The following is a 16,105-nucleotide window of genomic DNA, read 5'->3' as shown; positions in this document are numbered from 1 at the left end:
AAAAGAGAACCCTTGCGGGGCCAAATGTAGATATTTTTGTGATTAGGGTGGAAGGTGCAAGAGTGCAAAGAAGGGTTAGTAGGATTTAAGTGTATTATTCTCTTTCTTTTCTGGGAAGAATGAGGTATAAGATGAATAGGATTCTCAAGAAGAGTGGTAGGGCTTGGGAAAAGTCATTGCTTACAGCAAATGAAATGGTGGTTGGAGATAAGTGTTCAATCTAAAAAGAATGTGGATAATGAAGTCATTTTAAGCAAACAAAACAGCTCTCACGTACGCACAATGAATTGTCATCCGACAGTCCTTCTCTGTTCTCCCTTTCTTTACTCCCAGTCAAATTTCACTCATGTTGATTGCAATACCCCTCTTACCTCAATGCACAATAGATGTTTTAACATATTCTATTTTTACTTTTGTTCAGAAATATTTCCAGTATAGATGTGAAAACAAAAAATGAATTAATGAGTAGCACTGTTTTACCATCCAATTTTATCAAACCTTAACAAGATACGATGATTTGGCTCACATAGCAAAATCCTCGAACCAAATATAGGGTTACTACGCAAACATCAACATCTCACTTACTTTACACATTTCATATATTTCATGAAAAATGGCCAGAGAACCCCTGAGAACTTCAAGAATTAGTGTGGGTCAGCACAAATCAAATAAGGCAAAAAAAAAAAAAAAAAAAAAAATGGCTACTGGCCAGCTAATTAGGTAGTTCCCCTGAAGTGTACTGTTAATAAATTAAAGCCAAGCAGATTAGAATGTATCCACAGGTCCTGGGTTTAGAAAAAAAATACTCTGGCCAAGTATGAATTTTTAATAAAAATGGTAATTGTGACTCACAGCACTGATTCCATTTTTCTTTAATATTCTAACACTCTTTGCCACTTTGGCATTGGCAAATATGGGGCAAGTCAATACAAAATATTTATTTCTCCCCAAATCATGTAAAATTTCTGAAGCAGAAAGCATATAATCACTTTCTAATGACAAGCGCTTTCATCACTAAGCAGTAATAAATCATTCATTAAATCATAAGGCTGTAATTGGATAGTACCTGCCAAAACAGACTGTGGGCATCTCCTCTCAGAAGTTCCACTGTATCACCTGCCTGGATGTGCAACGGAGGTCCTTCATGAAGAGCTGGGGGTGGGGTGCCAGCATAGCTCCTAATGACCTGCATCTTTGGTAAACCTGAATATAAGCAACAGACATCTTAGAGCTGAGAAAAACAATGGTGCATGAAATTCAAATGCACTTAAAAAAAAACAGAGCAATTATTAGCACTAAAAAGTTTCATTCACACCAGGTCCAAGTAAACATTTGAAGTGGTTACAATGGAAGGTTTGCAACTTGCTCATTGTTCGAGATGGTAATGGAATAAGACACACAATTATCCCCTGATCCCTTACATACTTTTCCTATCGCTCACCCTCAATCTTTTGTTAGTTGAAAAAATATATCTCTTTCAGCTGATGCCTGCTTCATAAAAAACACATCACGTACAGTTTAATGGAAAAGAATCAATTTTTTCATCAACTCTATCCTTTTTGCCCATTACTTTCCTCTTGGGCACGGGCGGACTTCATCACCAAAGAGGCTCACCCATTCTGTCTAGGAATCACACTGCCCAGAATAAGGCTTATATCTTAAGGTTATCTTTGTAATTCAAAAGCAACGAGGTGATGGATATGCCATGGCAGTACTTAAGACATTTATATGGAGAAACACTTCAGGCTCAAATTTAGGCTTGCAAAACAGACCCAATAAAGGGAACATGTCTAAGCCAATAGCATCAACAACCCTTGCAATACAGATCCATCCCTTTTCTTTGTATTTCTTGGAATGTGCAAGGAGATCTCAGTTCAACATTTCATTCTTCAGACTAGCAGCTTGAATGGCACACGGCCTACCTGCAACCCCAGAGTCACCTTCTAATTTAGAGGTGAAACTTCTCCCTCCTGAGACAGAGTTCACTCGTAATCACAATATTTGTTTCACATTCAGGGACTTAAGTCAGTGTTTATTATACATCGAGATTTTTTTATTCCAATGATTGATCACGGTAAAGCTGTAATCGGCTGAAAATGCTGCACTAAATACATAAAGAAGGATGAATAGCTGTCATTCTGTTCTAGATATGCAAGTTATCCAGGACAGGTATCAATATCCACATAAATGCTACAGTAAACAATTTAATAAGGTCCTCAAAATCCTTTTCCTTAACACCCTCAGAGGGGGTAACACATTCCAGAAAACAAATGTTGCTGTAAATTAAACAGAATTGAAAGTTTTGGTCAACACTTTCTTATCAATCCAGTCTATTAGAAGGAAGAAGTTCTGGGGAAAAAAAAAAAAACATCATACCCTTCACCCCAGTTTAGCTGCTAGGACTGCTGAGGCATGCTGCAAATTGCTACATCCGCCCATTGCATCTGTTTTTGTGCCCAAAAAGCCCCTGGAAGGATGCCTTTAACACCACATTTTTCTGAAGGCTTTTCCCTACCAGATGTTCTAAGGTGGTGTCCTCACACAACAGACCCTATCATCCTTTCCTCAAAACAACTCGACAAGAGGACTCTCCACGGCAGTGTTTATCAGGCTTGTTTTCAACCACTGTAAATGCCTTGAGTATAGAGAAAGCTTGTTTTACACATTCTATTGTGGCTATGGTTAATTTAAAATGCAACTTAAATATCCCATGCACACAAAAATGGATACAGAAATCCAATATGTTGAGGAGGATGCAATACAAAGTTGATTTTTTTTAATGGAGTCTTTGTTTGTTCTCATATCTGCATGATAGTCCATTTTGGGGGGCCAGAGATGGGGTTAGCCTCAGTTTCATTGCACATTTCAGGGGCAAGGAAAGCATTTCATTCAGTAGGTTCCCTGGGTAATTTGGCTTTGATGTCAGCTTTTAAATAGAGGTGAAAGGCAATAAGGAAGAATTTTTAAACTTGAAACAGCTGTGGGGCGTCCAGCACCAGGGACAGTGAAGTGCTCAGAAGGGACCTGCCTTCACTGCAGTTGTCTCTCTGTTGCCAATACCAACAGGAATAAAAAGGAGCAGAGCCACATGACAAATGACAGAAACAGCAGTTCTTTATTGCCAACATTCCCAACTTAGTTTTTCGCAAGAAGAAATGACTGAAAATTCAGTGTTTAGAAAAAAAAAAACTAATTTGGATGATATAGAAATATTCAGACTACATAAGAAGGCTGTAAGATGTTATGCATGGAGCAATGCTGTCTCATATATCTTTGAGGATGGACTAGAGGCCCAAAAGATATGGCCCATAAAATAGTAATATTTAAAATTGAAAATGGTACATATTAATATACTCTGGTCAAGAAAGAAAACCTAGCTAAACTGCAAAGTGGGTACAATGAACTTCATTTTTATCATCTCATTTATTTCTGATTTATTTTTTCATTTACTCTCTTTGGCGATGATTTTCTCCTTAGAATGGACTTCCTTCATTTAGGAAGTTGATCTGGTAGCATACTAGCAAAGGGTTAGTATGGGTTAACCTCATTACTAAACCAAAAATGTGTGACCCTCACCAAGAAAAATGGTTGAGCCCAGGTTATAATCGAAAGGACATCGCTTCCCGTCTAAATTCAGCCATAAATTACTTGCAAAGTACAGTGTTGATTTGATATAAATGCTTTTTATCCAGGATGAGTTGTGAGTTCATGATGGAATTTATATGCAATTGTTAGGATAATCTATTGTCTATTTCTGATTGGTTAGCACTGCCCGATTTAGCACTAATTTCAGCACTATCTGTCATCAGAGCTACAGGGCTACAAAGAAAAAAACAAACAAACAAACAAACAAAATAAAAAGCAACAAAGGAATGAAGCAAGAGCAAAACGACCAGATGAATTCTGCCATTCTAGTTCTTGCCTCTGATGGTTGCATATAGAAGGTAACTGACAGTACTAGTGAGATGAATGGTTGCGATCCAAAAAGCCCCTTTATATTTCTTCCTTTTACAAAAACAGCACAGTAACATTGCTAAGAAGGCAAACACAATCACATTAACTGATAGATAAACATGCAATTAAAATATGAGGACAGGGAGTGGGTTAAACTTCATGTCAACATACAACCAGCAATATAATTGCTAACACCATCTACTGCCACAATAGGCATCACACTTAATAAATGAATCAAGAACAAAGAAGAAATTAGATTTACACATGCTCTTATTTTAAATAGCCATTTAGTGTTGACTTAAGGGAAGCTTTCCTCTCCCCTTAAAATAACCTTAGCAGGTCCCAACCACTGCTTAAAAATGTCCAGGACAGACTGTTCACTGCATGTCCCCATGGCAACTCATTCCCTACTGCACACAGGTTACTAACGAGGTCTTCCTGGAACTTAGTCAAAAATCTCTGTCTGTGTGACTTCTACACATTGATCTGCCTCCTTCCCCTTGGAATTATGCTGAATAAAGCAAAGCACTCTCTTTTTATAGATTAATCTTTCAAAATTTGCTCAGGCTTGAAATCCCTAGTTCCTTAAAACACCCATTCATATTTTCCCTTAGCTGTCCATGTTCGAGTAATTCTGAAACGCAAAACAGCATAAACAATAAGCATAGAACTGTAGTTTCCCTCATTGACACTGACCAATTCAAAATAAATAACCAAAGGGTATCCTAAAAAATGATCATTAGATTATAAATTCACAACTCATCCAAGAAAGCTGCTTCTTTCTTCTTGGGAAAAACATGGGCACAAGAGTTGTTAGTTGCTTTTTTTTTTCTGTTCCAAAACTACATTTACAGTGGATATGTTGGTGTAGTTACAGAGCCGTTCATCAAAATCTGAAACTATATACTGCAACTACCATCAGGCATTAAATGCAAATAATGATATGTTATTTCAGCATGTATATTTTAGTCATCTGGGATGTTCCCAGAACTTTATACGATCAATTATCTTTATCTAAGGGAAAATGATTCAGTTGGCTAAGCCAAAATTATCTCTCTTGTCAAGTCTTCAGTTATGAACTTGCTTTCCTATTTTAGCTTGTTATATTCCCTACAACAAATGTTTTGTGGTACAGTTAGCTTATCCTTGGTATATAACTTATGAACAATCATGCCCTTTAACTTTTGTTTACATTAGTAATGATGCTTGGTCATAAATCAAACAAGGTTCCTGTGCTACTCTGAAACTGTTATGTACCCCAGAAAAGCCATGTTCTTTATCCTGATTCAATCTTGTGGGGACAAACCTATTGTTTAGGTGGGATCTTTTTTACTAAATTGTTTCCATGGAGATGTGATCCACCCAATAGTGGTGAGGCCTTTTGATTAGGTGGTTCCAATAGAGATGTGTCTCTGACTATTCAAGGTGGGTCTTAATCTTCTTACTAGAGTCCTTTAAGAGGGAACCATTTTGGAAAAAGCTCAGAGCCAACACACATAGTGACATTTGGAGATACAGAAAGAAAATACCCCTGGGGAAGATATTTGGAAGCCAAAGGACCAGCAAACGCCAGGCACGTGACTTCGCAGCTGACAAAGGTGTTCTGGACGCCATTGACCTTTGTTGAGTCAAGGTATCTTTATCTGGATGCCTTAGTTTGGACATTTTTTTATGGCCTTTGAACTGTAAACTTGTAATGAAATAAACCCTCTTTATAAAAGCCAACCAATTTCTATTATAATGCATTCTGGCAGCATGAACAAACTAAAACAGTTTCTAAGTCATCCTTACGCATGAGGAACTAACACAAAGAAGGAGTGGCACTAGGCAAACAGCTCATAATGGTTAAATTCCAGTAGAAGCCATGGGGCTCAGGTTAAATAAGACTGAAGCTGCACGTATGTAGAATACTAGAGTTTCCCTAAACAACACATATGCACTTTTTAAAAGGGCATCTGAAACAAGAATTTCCTTTCAGATCTGAACTCAGTGCTACTAAGGATGACAAGTATGGGCTATGAAATATAAAACTGTGCTTTGTTAAAAATAAAAGTTAATTCTAGGTTCAGTCCTATTAGAAAATGTGCCAAATATAAACTATTTCGCTGATAATTTTCATGAGAACCCTCAAACTTCAGTGACTGTTACAGCTAAATTTATCTGAAGCACCATGCCTTCTAAGCAGGGCATGGAAGAGTGATGGTCACGATATAGATTGGCGTCTCTTCACGATGCTGATATCCCTGCCCTGATGCGATGGGCTTCCCAGGGGCAATAACTTAGAGAAGAGTGCTACATACCAGATGAACAGGCTGTCAGTAATGTGCTGGCCCTTCACCTCTGAGGCCCAATTTAAAACCTAAGCATGGTCACTTTAAAAAATAACTAGCTTTTCCTAATGTCAGAGGATGTAGTTGTTCTATCCTGAGAAACTGATCACAAGCGTAACATAACCATTCATTTCTTAAGTGTGTCTGGAGCTCTCCCTGCGTGGTGGGCATGACTGAGCAGAGCCAGGTGTGCCTCTTGCCCACAAAGAGCCTGCAGTCCACTGGCACACAGCCAGGCAAGCTCATGGGCAACGATACAATTGGCCCAGGCCAGCTCTGACTTGATACGTATTGGGCAGGATCCTGAAATATGCGTTCCACTTTTTCTATAGGTTTTCTAGATGTGGGGCCCAAACTCTAGAAAGGTTTGGGAGTCACAGTCTTGTAGATCCATGTACCAAGCACCATGAATCAACATCTACTACTCCGCACACCTGTTTGATAAAAAAACTGCAGCAAATTCAGCACCATTTGGTATCATACCAACCACCTTCTCCTTATATTACCATCTGGGCTCTTTTTATTCATGTTTATGCAATCTAAGCATCAGGTCTCTATGATCATGTTGAGTGGACTGAGCTGGGTGGCCTAAGGACGTTGGATGCTAGGCTTCAAATGCCCATCACCCCTTATCTAGCTATTTCCATTTAAGCATTCCCTTCCTTGCACTTATTGTCATTCTAAAGAGCAAAATAAGCCTTGGAGTGAAAACTGTTATAACAAAAGCAGAGAATTTCTGGAAAACAAACCAGTCTAAAGAACTAATTTCACAAAGGGGGCACTCTTCTTCAATGATTTTGAATTTTTTCACTAAGCAAAGCCTATTTTACTTTTATAAACAAAGATGAGTCAAATGAGGGAAATTGCACTGTCATTGCTCGAATGCAAACAAGGACCAGCCAGAGATGCCTTCCTTCAACCTAAAAATACTGACTAATCATTCTTTGGCACTACCTATCAGTGTATTAGTGAACCATATGCCTTTTGGAAACTAATTTTCTCAATGTTTAAAGCATTTTCTTGAGGCTATCAAATACGAAGGAACTTCATACTTTCATATTTTCCAAATCCATGCAAATTTGGCATTCTGGCTGATAGCATATGTAGATTTTAGTGAAAAAAAAATTTCTCCCTAAAATTTTTTAATTAGATAAACGCTCCAGGAGAAGAGGCCATGATGATTTTCTGGCCTTCAGAATCCTAGCAAACAACCACTCCTAGGGATATGACGAGTCCAGTTTGAGTAGCATGGCCCTGAGATATCTCCACATTTTCTTTAAAGGTAGAAAATGAACACAATCACTCAATTACATAGTGAGAACAAGATCACCCAATCTAACCACCTCATTTTCCATATATAAAACTAAGAACCAAAGTTTCAAGTGCATTGCTTACAGCCAAACAACTAGTTAGAAGAAGAAATGGAACCAGAATCCTGTTTCCCCACTGCTAGTTCAGTCTACCCAGATTATAGGGTAGGAATTACTGGAAACTATAGGGAACGAGCTTGTAGAGGAGAAAAGGTACTCCTTTTTTGGCACTGTCTGATTTGTTTGGGGCTGATGAATCCCGGGTAGAGGTACAGTGTTATCTTGGGAAGCAAGAAAGGAGAAAGAACTCTACTTCAACTGGTGAAATGTTGAAAGTTTCCCAACAAGCCTACAGGAACTGTAGGAGGAAGGTAACAATTTCCATTGGTATAGTCTAAAGACAAATCACTAAAAATCCTCAACTTGAAAAAAGGAATACACAGCTGTACTAGACAACCTATGGAGCACTCAGTGCCTGATACATCTGCACACAATTCTATGGATCTGTGGAAAAGTGACCAAGTGCAGTTCTTTCTGCCTAAATGTGTAATCACATAAACCACGTTGTTCTATTATCCCAACAACACACAAGTGGCCCAGGAGTGATGGTGATGAGGCCAAAGATTGCAATAAATAGGCTGGACATGAGTGACAACAGTGGACAAGGAGGTGGCTTTAAGGAAGATTGTCCAAAGGGGCCATCCTCATTGGAGGATGATTAACAAACCCATCAAATTCACTCTTACCGAGTATGAACATGGTAGGGCAGCAGAGAGCAGCAATTTCTGACTTTTGAGAAGAAAGATGACTGACATGACTACTTCCATGGCTGTGGTGCCCAATTCCCATGACGCCTGCCAGACGCTCCCCTTCCTGGAAAGCTCTGTGATCCAGAGTGACTGTTAAGATGATTTCCTGGGCTCTGTTCTTACCCTCCTGGCATGAGCCCCCACCCAAAGCAGCTCAGCATGTTTCTTTCTTGCTACAAAATGAACCCAGTCATAAAGAATAACCTAAGAGATAACATAACAGAGTAAATGGAATAATAGTTCAGGGCACTTTGCAGAAACCCTGTTCTCCCTCTCCGTTACAGGCTTCATTCACGTATCCAACAAGTCTTTATGGATCACTCAAGTGTAAGCCTAGGGACTGAGAATGCAGGTGTGAATAAGCTTGACCAGGTCCCTCTCTCAAAGGGGTCATATTCTAGTGGAGGAGACAAACAGGAAAACAAATAAGTGTGACGATATCAGATAATAAGTACTGAAAGAAGAATTCAGGAAAAGGTACTAGGTCAGAGAATGACTGGAGGTGTGGGAAGTCCTGTCAGGGAAGGTGATTGGGTCAGCAAATGTTTGGGGGGGAAAACTTAACAGGCAAGCAGCACAATAAATGTGAAGAATCTGAGAGTACAATGAGCTTGAAGTAACCGAGAGTTAGTAAAAAGGTCATTGACATTGCACGAAAGCAACTGATAAAACGCCTAGTCCTTCCATCACTCCTCTCCTACACTCATCTGTTAAACTATTTGAAATTTATTGAATAAGTCAAGTCCCCATAACACACTGTACCTTCTTCCTGGGATACATTTGCTCTTGAATGTACACCCAGCTCACTCCCATCTAGGGGAAGAAAATCTGACTGACTCTTCTCATTTCTTAAAACTGAAACATCACTTCTGCAAAAAATACTCTGATTCCTCAGGTATGGGTCACACTCCCTTAGACACTTGTTTACTGATGCAATAACATATATTACTCTAAAATTATTTAGTTAGCTAGTACAAAAGAAATACATTAGACCATAAGCATCTTTCCATGTACAATCTTTATATATGCACTAGACTGACCACCTGTTGACATGAACTGTGTTCTTTAGTTCAATACATTCTATAAGACCAAAGATGGAAGGAAGGTAGCTATACTTGTCCCCTAATGGCCACCCTTCCAAATGCACAAGCTTTTCATATCCATGCAATCCATCAGATCACAAGCTCTGTTGATTCTACCTCCAAAATATCTCTGTAAATCAATCATCAGTTTTTTAACTGGCCTTTCCCCTTCCACTTTTATAATGCTACAATCTGTCTTACATATAACAGCCTGTATAGCTATTTTAAAATATAGATTATATAATAACTCTCCTTTTAAACTGCTTTCACTGTACTTACATTTAAATGTGAATTCATGGCCACAGCATAGAAAATTTATTTCCTGACCCCTGATAACTTTCCAAACTTCTTTTGTTCCAATCTCATATCTGCTCATTGTTTTAAGTCATATCGACCTTCATTTAGTAGCTAAGCACCCTGAGTAGCAGGTCCAGCAAAGAGAGCACACGGTATGAAAACTAATCTGTGATTCATATATTTATTTTTTAACTTCTGTTTCTTCTCCTTTCCTTTTAAAAATACATTTTTGTACTGCCTAAATTTGTATGATAGGCATTTACTTCCATAATGAAATACAGCTTTTAAAAATAAAATTTCAGTTTTTACTAGTATTACAGAACAAACTACCATTTCGTCATTAGTTTTGACTTGCTTTTAAACTGTTTGAATTTATTTCTGTTTTTACCTAAAGCTATCAATATGCCACAGGTAACAAATTCTGCATGAAATAAAAGAAATTTAGCATGCAAAATTTCTAATATATTTTTAAAAGTCCTTGAGTGGCTCTGTACATAATTTATACTGATTCTTATATCCTTTAAATTAGGTGAATTGCATAGGAAGGAAAAAAATTACCATTTTTTCCTTCCTATAAACTCAACTGACAATCAAAACAAAAACAACACAAGTTCTAACAGATAACTTTGTAAAACACAGTCTGTTCCAGTCTCATCCTTACACTTCCCTTACTGCTCTCTATTTCTTCTCTTTTCTCTTTGACCTGATATACTTGCCTATATAACGGACAGCATACTTAGTGGCATTTCCAAAAGATTCAGGTGTGTGCAGACCCAGTTTGTTGACTTATAAGTTAAAATGAACAACATACATAACTGGTATTCCTGACCAGTAAAGTGCCGGTCACCAAGAGTGTGGAATCCCAAACTGACCAGGAAAAATAAGGAAAGATTATGGAAAGATTCCATATGATTGCTTCAGATTTTAATACTTAAAGAATAGATCTGTACCTTTTCCAAAGAAAGCTGGGAAAGGATCAGATTCAAACTACTCCAATGGAAATGGTTATAAGCACCAGTAGATCTTTCAAACTATTTATGGGAAATTCACAGATTTAGTTTCAAAATGTCCATAGCCTTGGGATTATCATCTAGGGAATATAATATATATTCCACCTACTTCTATGAGTTGACTAGGAATACTGAAACTGTAAGGTTTTATCATCAACAATTTTTCTAATTAAAATATTGAATGTGTATAGAATACTGACAAGGAATAACATTGACATTTCTTTGTCCTTCAGTATCTCAATTTCTTTTCTCACTTTCTCATTAATTCTTCTTCTCCTGGCCTCCTTCTTTTTTCTAATATTCCTTCCTTTATGATTAGCCTCATTCTCTCCCCATTGTTTTTCTACATAAACACCTTCTTCCATCAATTTTAAAAATAAAAACCGTTATAATTTCAACTTGCTCAAAATGTAGCATAATAAACTATTTAAATGGTTGGACATACAGTTTTAATCATCTGGAAGATAATAATAATGAAATGGAACCTACATCCTAAGGGTACAATAAAAATGTGGAAAGGTCATAATTATTAAAACATAAACTTCCGACTACAAAGGAAAATGCAAATGTTAAAACAATAAGAATTTGTGCCGAGAAGTTACAAATTGTCCAGGAGGAAACTGCACTGGTAAGAACAAAGTTATGGAAGGAAATGACAGTGAAATGGAACTTTTAGTTTTGCCTTGTTTCTTAATTAAAACACCTGTGACAATTAGCACAAAGTTCACATCCAATCAGTTTACAAAAACTCTTGAATAGAATGCATAATATACTAATATTGCACTTAATTCTAAAACCAAACCATTGTTGTCTCACTAACTTTGTTTACCATGAGAAATGGCTAATCCTAACAATGACCTTCTCCTGAGGTTTTAGAATAGTCTGGTCATTTCAATTATGTGCTTCTTGCTACTCAATTAAGATAATTCCTTAGCGACAATGCACAAAACCTCTCTTTCCTTTGCCAATATCCCAATGCTCATCCGTCATAGATGTGTGATATATACTGAGTTGAAACAAGGAAATGGCTGCTATGAACTGTTTCTTTAATCTATACATTGTGCCAAGTTAATTCTTTCAATATACATGTAGTAAGCACCTAATATGAATAAAGCCACAGCAAAAGGCCTGATTAAATTCAAGGGTGACAAAAAGGAGGCATAAAGAATATTGCAAAAAAGAATATTGCACTGAAATTGGCACTTAGGCATTGGGTCTTTGGAGTAACACCCTTCAGTCAAATTCTTGGGGCTCTTACCCTTTTGAAAAACCTAGTTATGAGGTGGGCAATGGTGGCTCAGTGACAGAGTTCTCACCTCCCATGCTGAAGACCCAGGTTCGATTCACTGTCACTCTCACAGTATTTGCCATGCTCTGTGAAAATGTTTATTATTACTCTCCCCTCCACTAGATACTAAGTAAAAAAAAAACCTACTTATGGTATTTCTTTTCAGATGTCAACTTTAATGATATTCTATTTTGTCCTTTAAAGCTATAGAGTCTGTAAAAATGTTTTACCTCTCTATAGTAAAATCTGTGTTTTTTTTTTATCCATTACAAAAGCATGGAATAATTTTTATACTTAGTGCAAAGATAGTGTAATTTTTTCATCTTTGTTTTCTTAGTCCCTAGCATAGTTCTGGACACATGATAAAAACTCAAAACTTGATAACAATGAGTGGTTCAATTTTCAGGGGGAGTTTTTACTTTCTAAGAGTAGAATGTTAATTTTAAAACATACATATGTGATTAAAGCCAAATCAACTTTTCTTTGTGCCATTATTTGCATGGATTTAAAGTTTATGACATTTGTTCTTAAGTTCACTTTGATTTAACCACCAAGAAATGTAATTTGTGGCAACTTCTGCTTTTTTGTCCCTGAGTTTAATAAACATCCACTTGGGGTATGTAAACACAAAGCTAAAAACAATTCAGAGTGCCCACCTGAGAAACTAAAATAGTTTATTATTTACTTCTCAAATTCTAAGAAATCTATAGGGACCATTTTCATAAAACAAATGAACTCAAGCTATTTCCCCAGTGTACTAAATATATCAATATTTCTATCGGCTTCCAAATTATTATTTTTCTTTTTATATCGCCAGAACAGAAAGATCATGGGGAGTATATCTATGCTTTTGTCAAACCTCACTTAAACCAGATATGATTTTATACAAAACTGATCTATATTTAAAGCATTTTGAAAAGTTGCTATTTCCCTGTTGGTTCAAGCTTTTGAATAAGCGCTTTGGGGTCTACAGATATTTAAAATATATCCACCTACAACTGGCTCATCAAATATGCTAGGTACTGGGAATGCAATACTGAATAAGAGAGCTAAGTTTCCTTCCCTCAAAGAGCATAGTATCTAGTGGAGGGGAGAGTAATAAACATTTTCACACAGCATGGCAAATACTGTGAGAGTGACAGACAAATCACTGTGGAAGGGTTCAGAGCTGCCTAAACCAGGGAGCTCAGGGAAGATTTCACGGGGAAGTAAACTCAAAGCTCAAAGTAGGAGTATACATTAGCCAGGCACAGGGAAGGATATAGAAATGTCACCACACTTTGTGCTTGAATGAATTTCTCAGCAGGACTCTGCAGCCCAATTAGATGAGTGAAGGCAGATTGAGTCAGATACTGCCAGAAGAGCAGTGCAAATATTGGACCATAGAATTCAAGCTGTTTAGGGAAGGAAGTGATGCAATGCAGACTTTCTGTCAAACAGGCCCAAGGTTGAATCCCATAAATTCATTTCTGGGTCTGGAAAATGAGGATATTAATAACGCTAATGAGGTTTTTGTGACTAATAAGTGAAATAAGCACGTGTGAAGCACTGTGCATACTGTTTGCCACCCGGTATGAGTCAATAGACACTTGAGCCTTAACTGGGTCTAGGGAGCTTTTACTGTTGTATATTATTACATTAAGCTACTTTGCCTAAGTAATTTATGTCCACTGCTCCTATGCTTCGAAATGCTGCAAAATGAGAAAATATTTTATATTTCACTATAACATCAAGCAATCCCAGCACAAAATACTTTGATGTCAACACAATTACTAAAAGCTCTAGTAGTTAAACCTGTGCATTATTAGCATAGGACAGACAAATAGACCAATGGAACAGAAACGAATGCCTAGAAACAAGTCGGCTAGGTATCCAGACGAATTAAAGAACAAAATGTGTTCTATAAACTATAAAGCTTTTAGAAGACCATATATTAAACCATCTTTATAACATTAGAGAAGCATTTCTTGACAAGATAAAAAAAAGAGATAATAAAAGATCAAAAAATTGGTCTCCATTAAAATGTAAAACTCTGAAAAAGAAACCATAAAAAATGAAGCACAAATGTGCAATCAGTCTAGCCAAGAGAGAGTCTCCCCTTAGTGTCTACATATAAAAGTGCTGGTATTGGTAATAGTAAAAGCAAATGAATTCAACATAGAGATGGGGAATAAGAACAACATGCGAAAATCAGAAGACTGCTTTCGATGTTTCAGAAATGTATTTTTAAGTTTAATTCAAATGCTCTTTATTTAATAAAAGTCTACTTTCCAGAGTTTTAAAGGACCTTTAAAGTGGTCTAATGGGCATTTATCATGAGCACTATAAGAAACACATAGAATGAATAATATTTTCAGAGAGTGTAAAATTAGGAAACAACTTGCTATGACTGAAATAGTTCTATTGCTACTTTGAACTTGACTTAAATATTCACTAAATTTTTCTGGATGTGTTGAATAATATTCATGTGATGAACGATAGTGGAAAGTGCTGAACTGCTAATGAGACTGAGGTTTTTTTTGTTTTGTTTTGTTTTGTATTTTTTTCTGTACATTTTGTAGTCCAACTTTATATCCTTCTCTCACGGAAATACATTTTCTATTGCGAAATATAACATATATACAAGAAAGCAATAAATTTCAAAGTACATTTTAACAAATGGCTTTAAAAACAAGTTTCAAAGTATGGTATGGGTTACAGTTCTACCTTTTCAGGTGTTTCCTTTCAGCTGCTCTAAGACACTGGGGACTGCGCATTTTTATAATATGGGAATGAGTCTTTCTCTCTGCACAGCTGACTCCAGTGCCTTTTCTTCTTGGCATCTCTGACCACCAGTGACAGTCCTTCAATAATGCTCTCAGCAGGAGTCCCCAGAGAGTGAAAAATGAGTAAACATTACTCCTACATAACAGCTAACCTCTGGCCTCAGCATAACCTACAACACATTTTTCAAGGGTGGCAATTATTTCTATTTCTTGAATAATTAAAGTAAGACTTCAGCTTATGAAACAAAACAATCTAACAAAGGTTAGGTCAACATGATATAAAGGTGACATTTACGAGCAAATTCCACATCTATAAAAGTCATGGCCTGAAAAATAAAGAATCCTCTTTTTTTTTCTTTTTCGGTAAAGCAGAATTTCAAATTTCATAGCTTATTTCTCTTGACTTTCCCTACTCCCAGGTAATAATGAGTGTTATAAAAGAGGGTGGCTGAGAAAGAATTGTTATATATTGGAACTTAATCCTTCTTGACATTTTGTCCTGAGTCCAGCCTCTGGGTGTATATTCTCTTACACACCACAGTGGTTCATATAACCTTGAACATATTGCTTTTGATCTCACCATGGCACTGCTACAGAGGGCAACTCAAGTCCCACACAGCTACAAGAGGCAGAGAAAAACACAGTTCAACGGCAAGCCCATGAACAAAATATTTTCTGGGATTCGCAGGACATATCTTATGCAAAAGCTCTATTCATTATAAACATGCAACAGAGCCGAAAATTAAAATAGTATTTTCACACTTGTTATTTGGTGGTATTTTCCAGTGCTTCACGAGTATCATTAAAACTGATGTCCAACAATTTAAACACTCAACCATTTATTAGCACAGCCACGCAGGGGAAAATGCTAATTATTCCTGGTAGTCACACAGGAGGAATACAGCTAGATAATCTTCAATCTGGGCTCTTGTTTTGATTTTGGCATAGAATGAGGACATGAACAATTCACATTAAATGCCATTTTGCCATGATTCCCCTACTGAACACAACATATTCCCAAAGTTTTTAAAAATAGCCTCAATAAATATTGTTACCAACATATACTATGATGAGTCTACGTGGTTATGAGTTCTTCCCTTTCTTTGGAAGGTTTTTTTTTTTTTTAAATAAGTTTAACTACACAGTTTTCTGTAAAATTTACTAACTAGAAAATGAAGCCTCCAGTGAGGAACAAAAAAGAGGGGTGGGAAGGGATAAACCAAATCTCTTCCATTGCCCAGCCTCACGATGTTAATGGAA

At 36.9% G+C, this 16,105-nt stretch overlaps 1 protein-coding gene across 5 annotated transcripts in view; it reads right to left on the bottom strand.

Moving 5' to 3' along the window:
* VAV3 (vav guanine nucleotide exchange factor 3) overlaps positions 1-16,105 on the bottom strand; it is a 380,746-nt gene that overhangs the window by 74,458 nt on the left and 290,183 nt on the right. For all 5 annotated transcript variants that reach the window (XM_077120069.1, XM_077120068.1, XM_077120070.1 and 2 more), the window contains one exon: positions 1,067-1,203. In XM_077120069.1, the coding sequence (XP_076976184.1) occupies positions 1,067-1,203 (137 nt within the window). The remainder of the gene's footprint in view (positions 1-1,066; positions 1,204-16,105) is intronic.

This window comes from Tamandua tetradactyla, chromosome 11, assembly GCF_023851605.1.
Source record: "Tamandua tetradactyla isolate mTamTet1 chromosome 11, mTamTet1.pri, whole genome shotgun sequence".
In the NCBI taxonomy this organism is placed as follows: Eukaryota; Metazoa; Chordata; class Mammalia; order Pilosa; family Myrmecophagidae; genus Tamandua; species Tamandua tetradactyla.
This window is presented reverse-complemented; position numbering and strand designations above follow the sequence as displayed.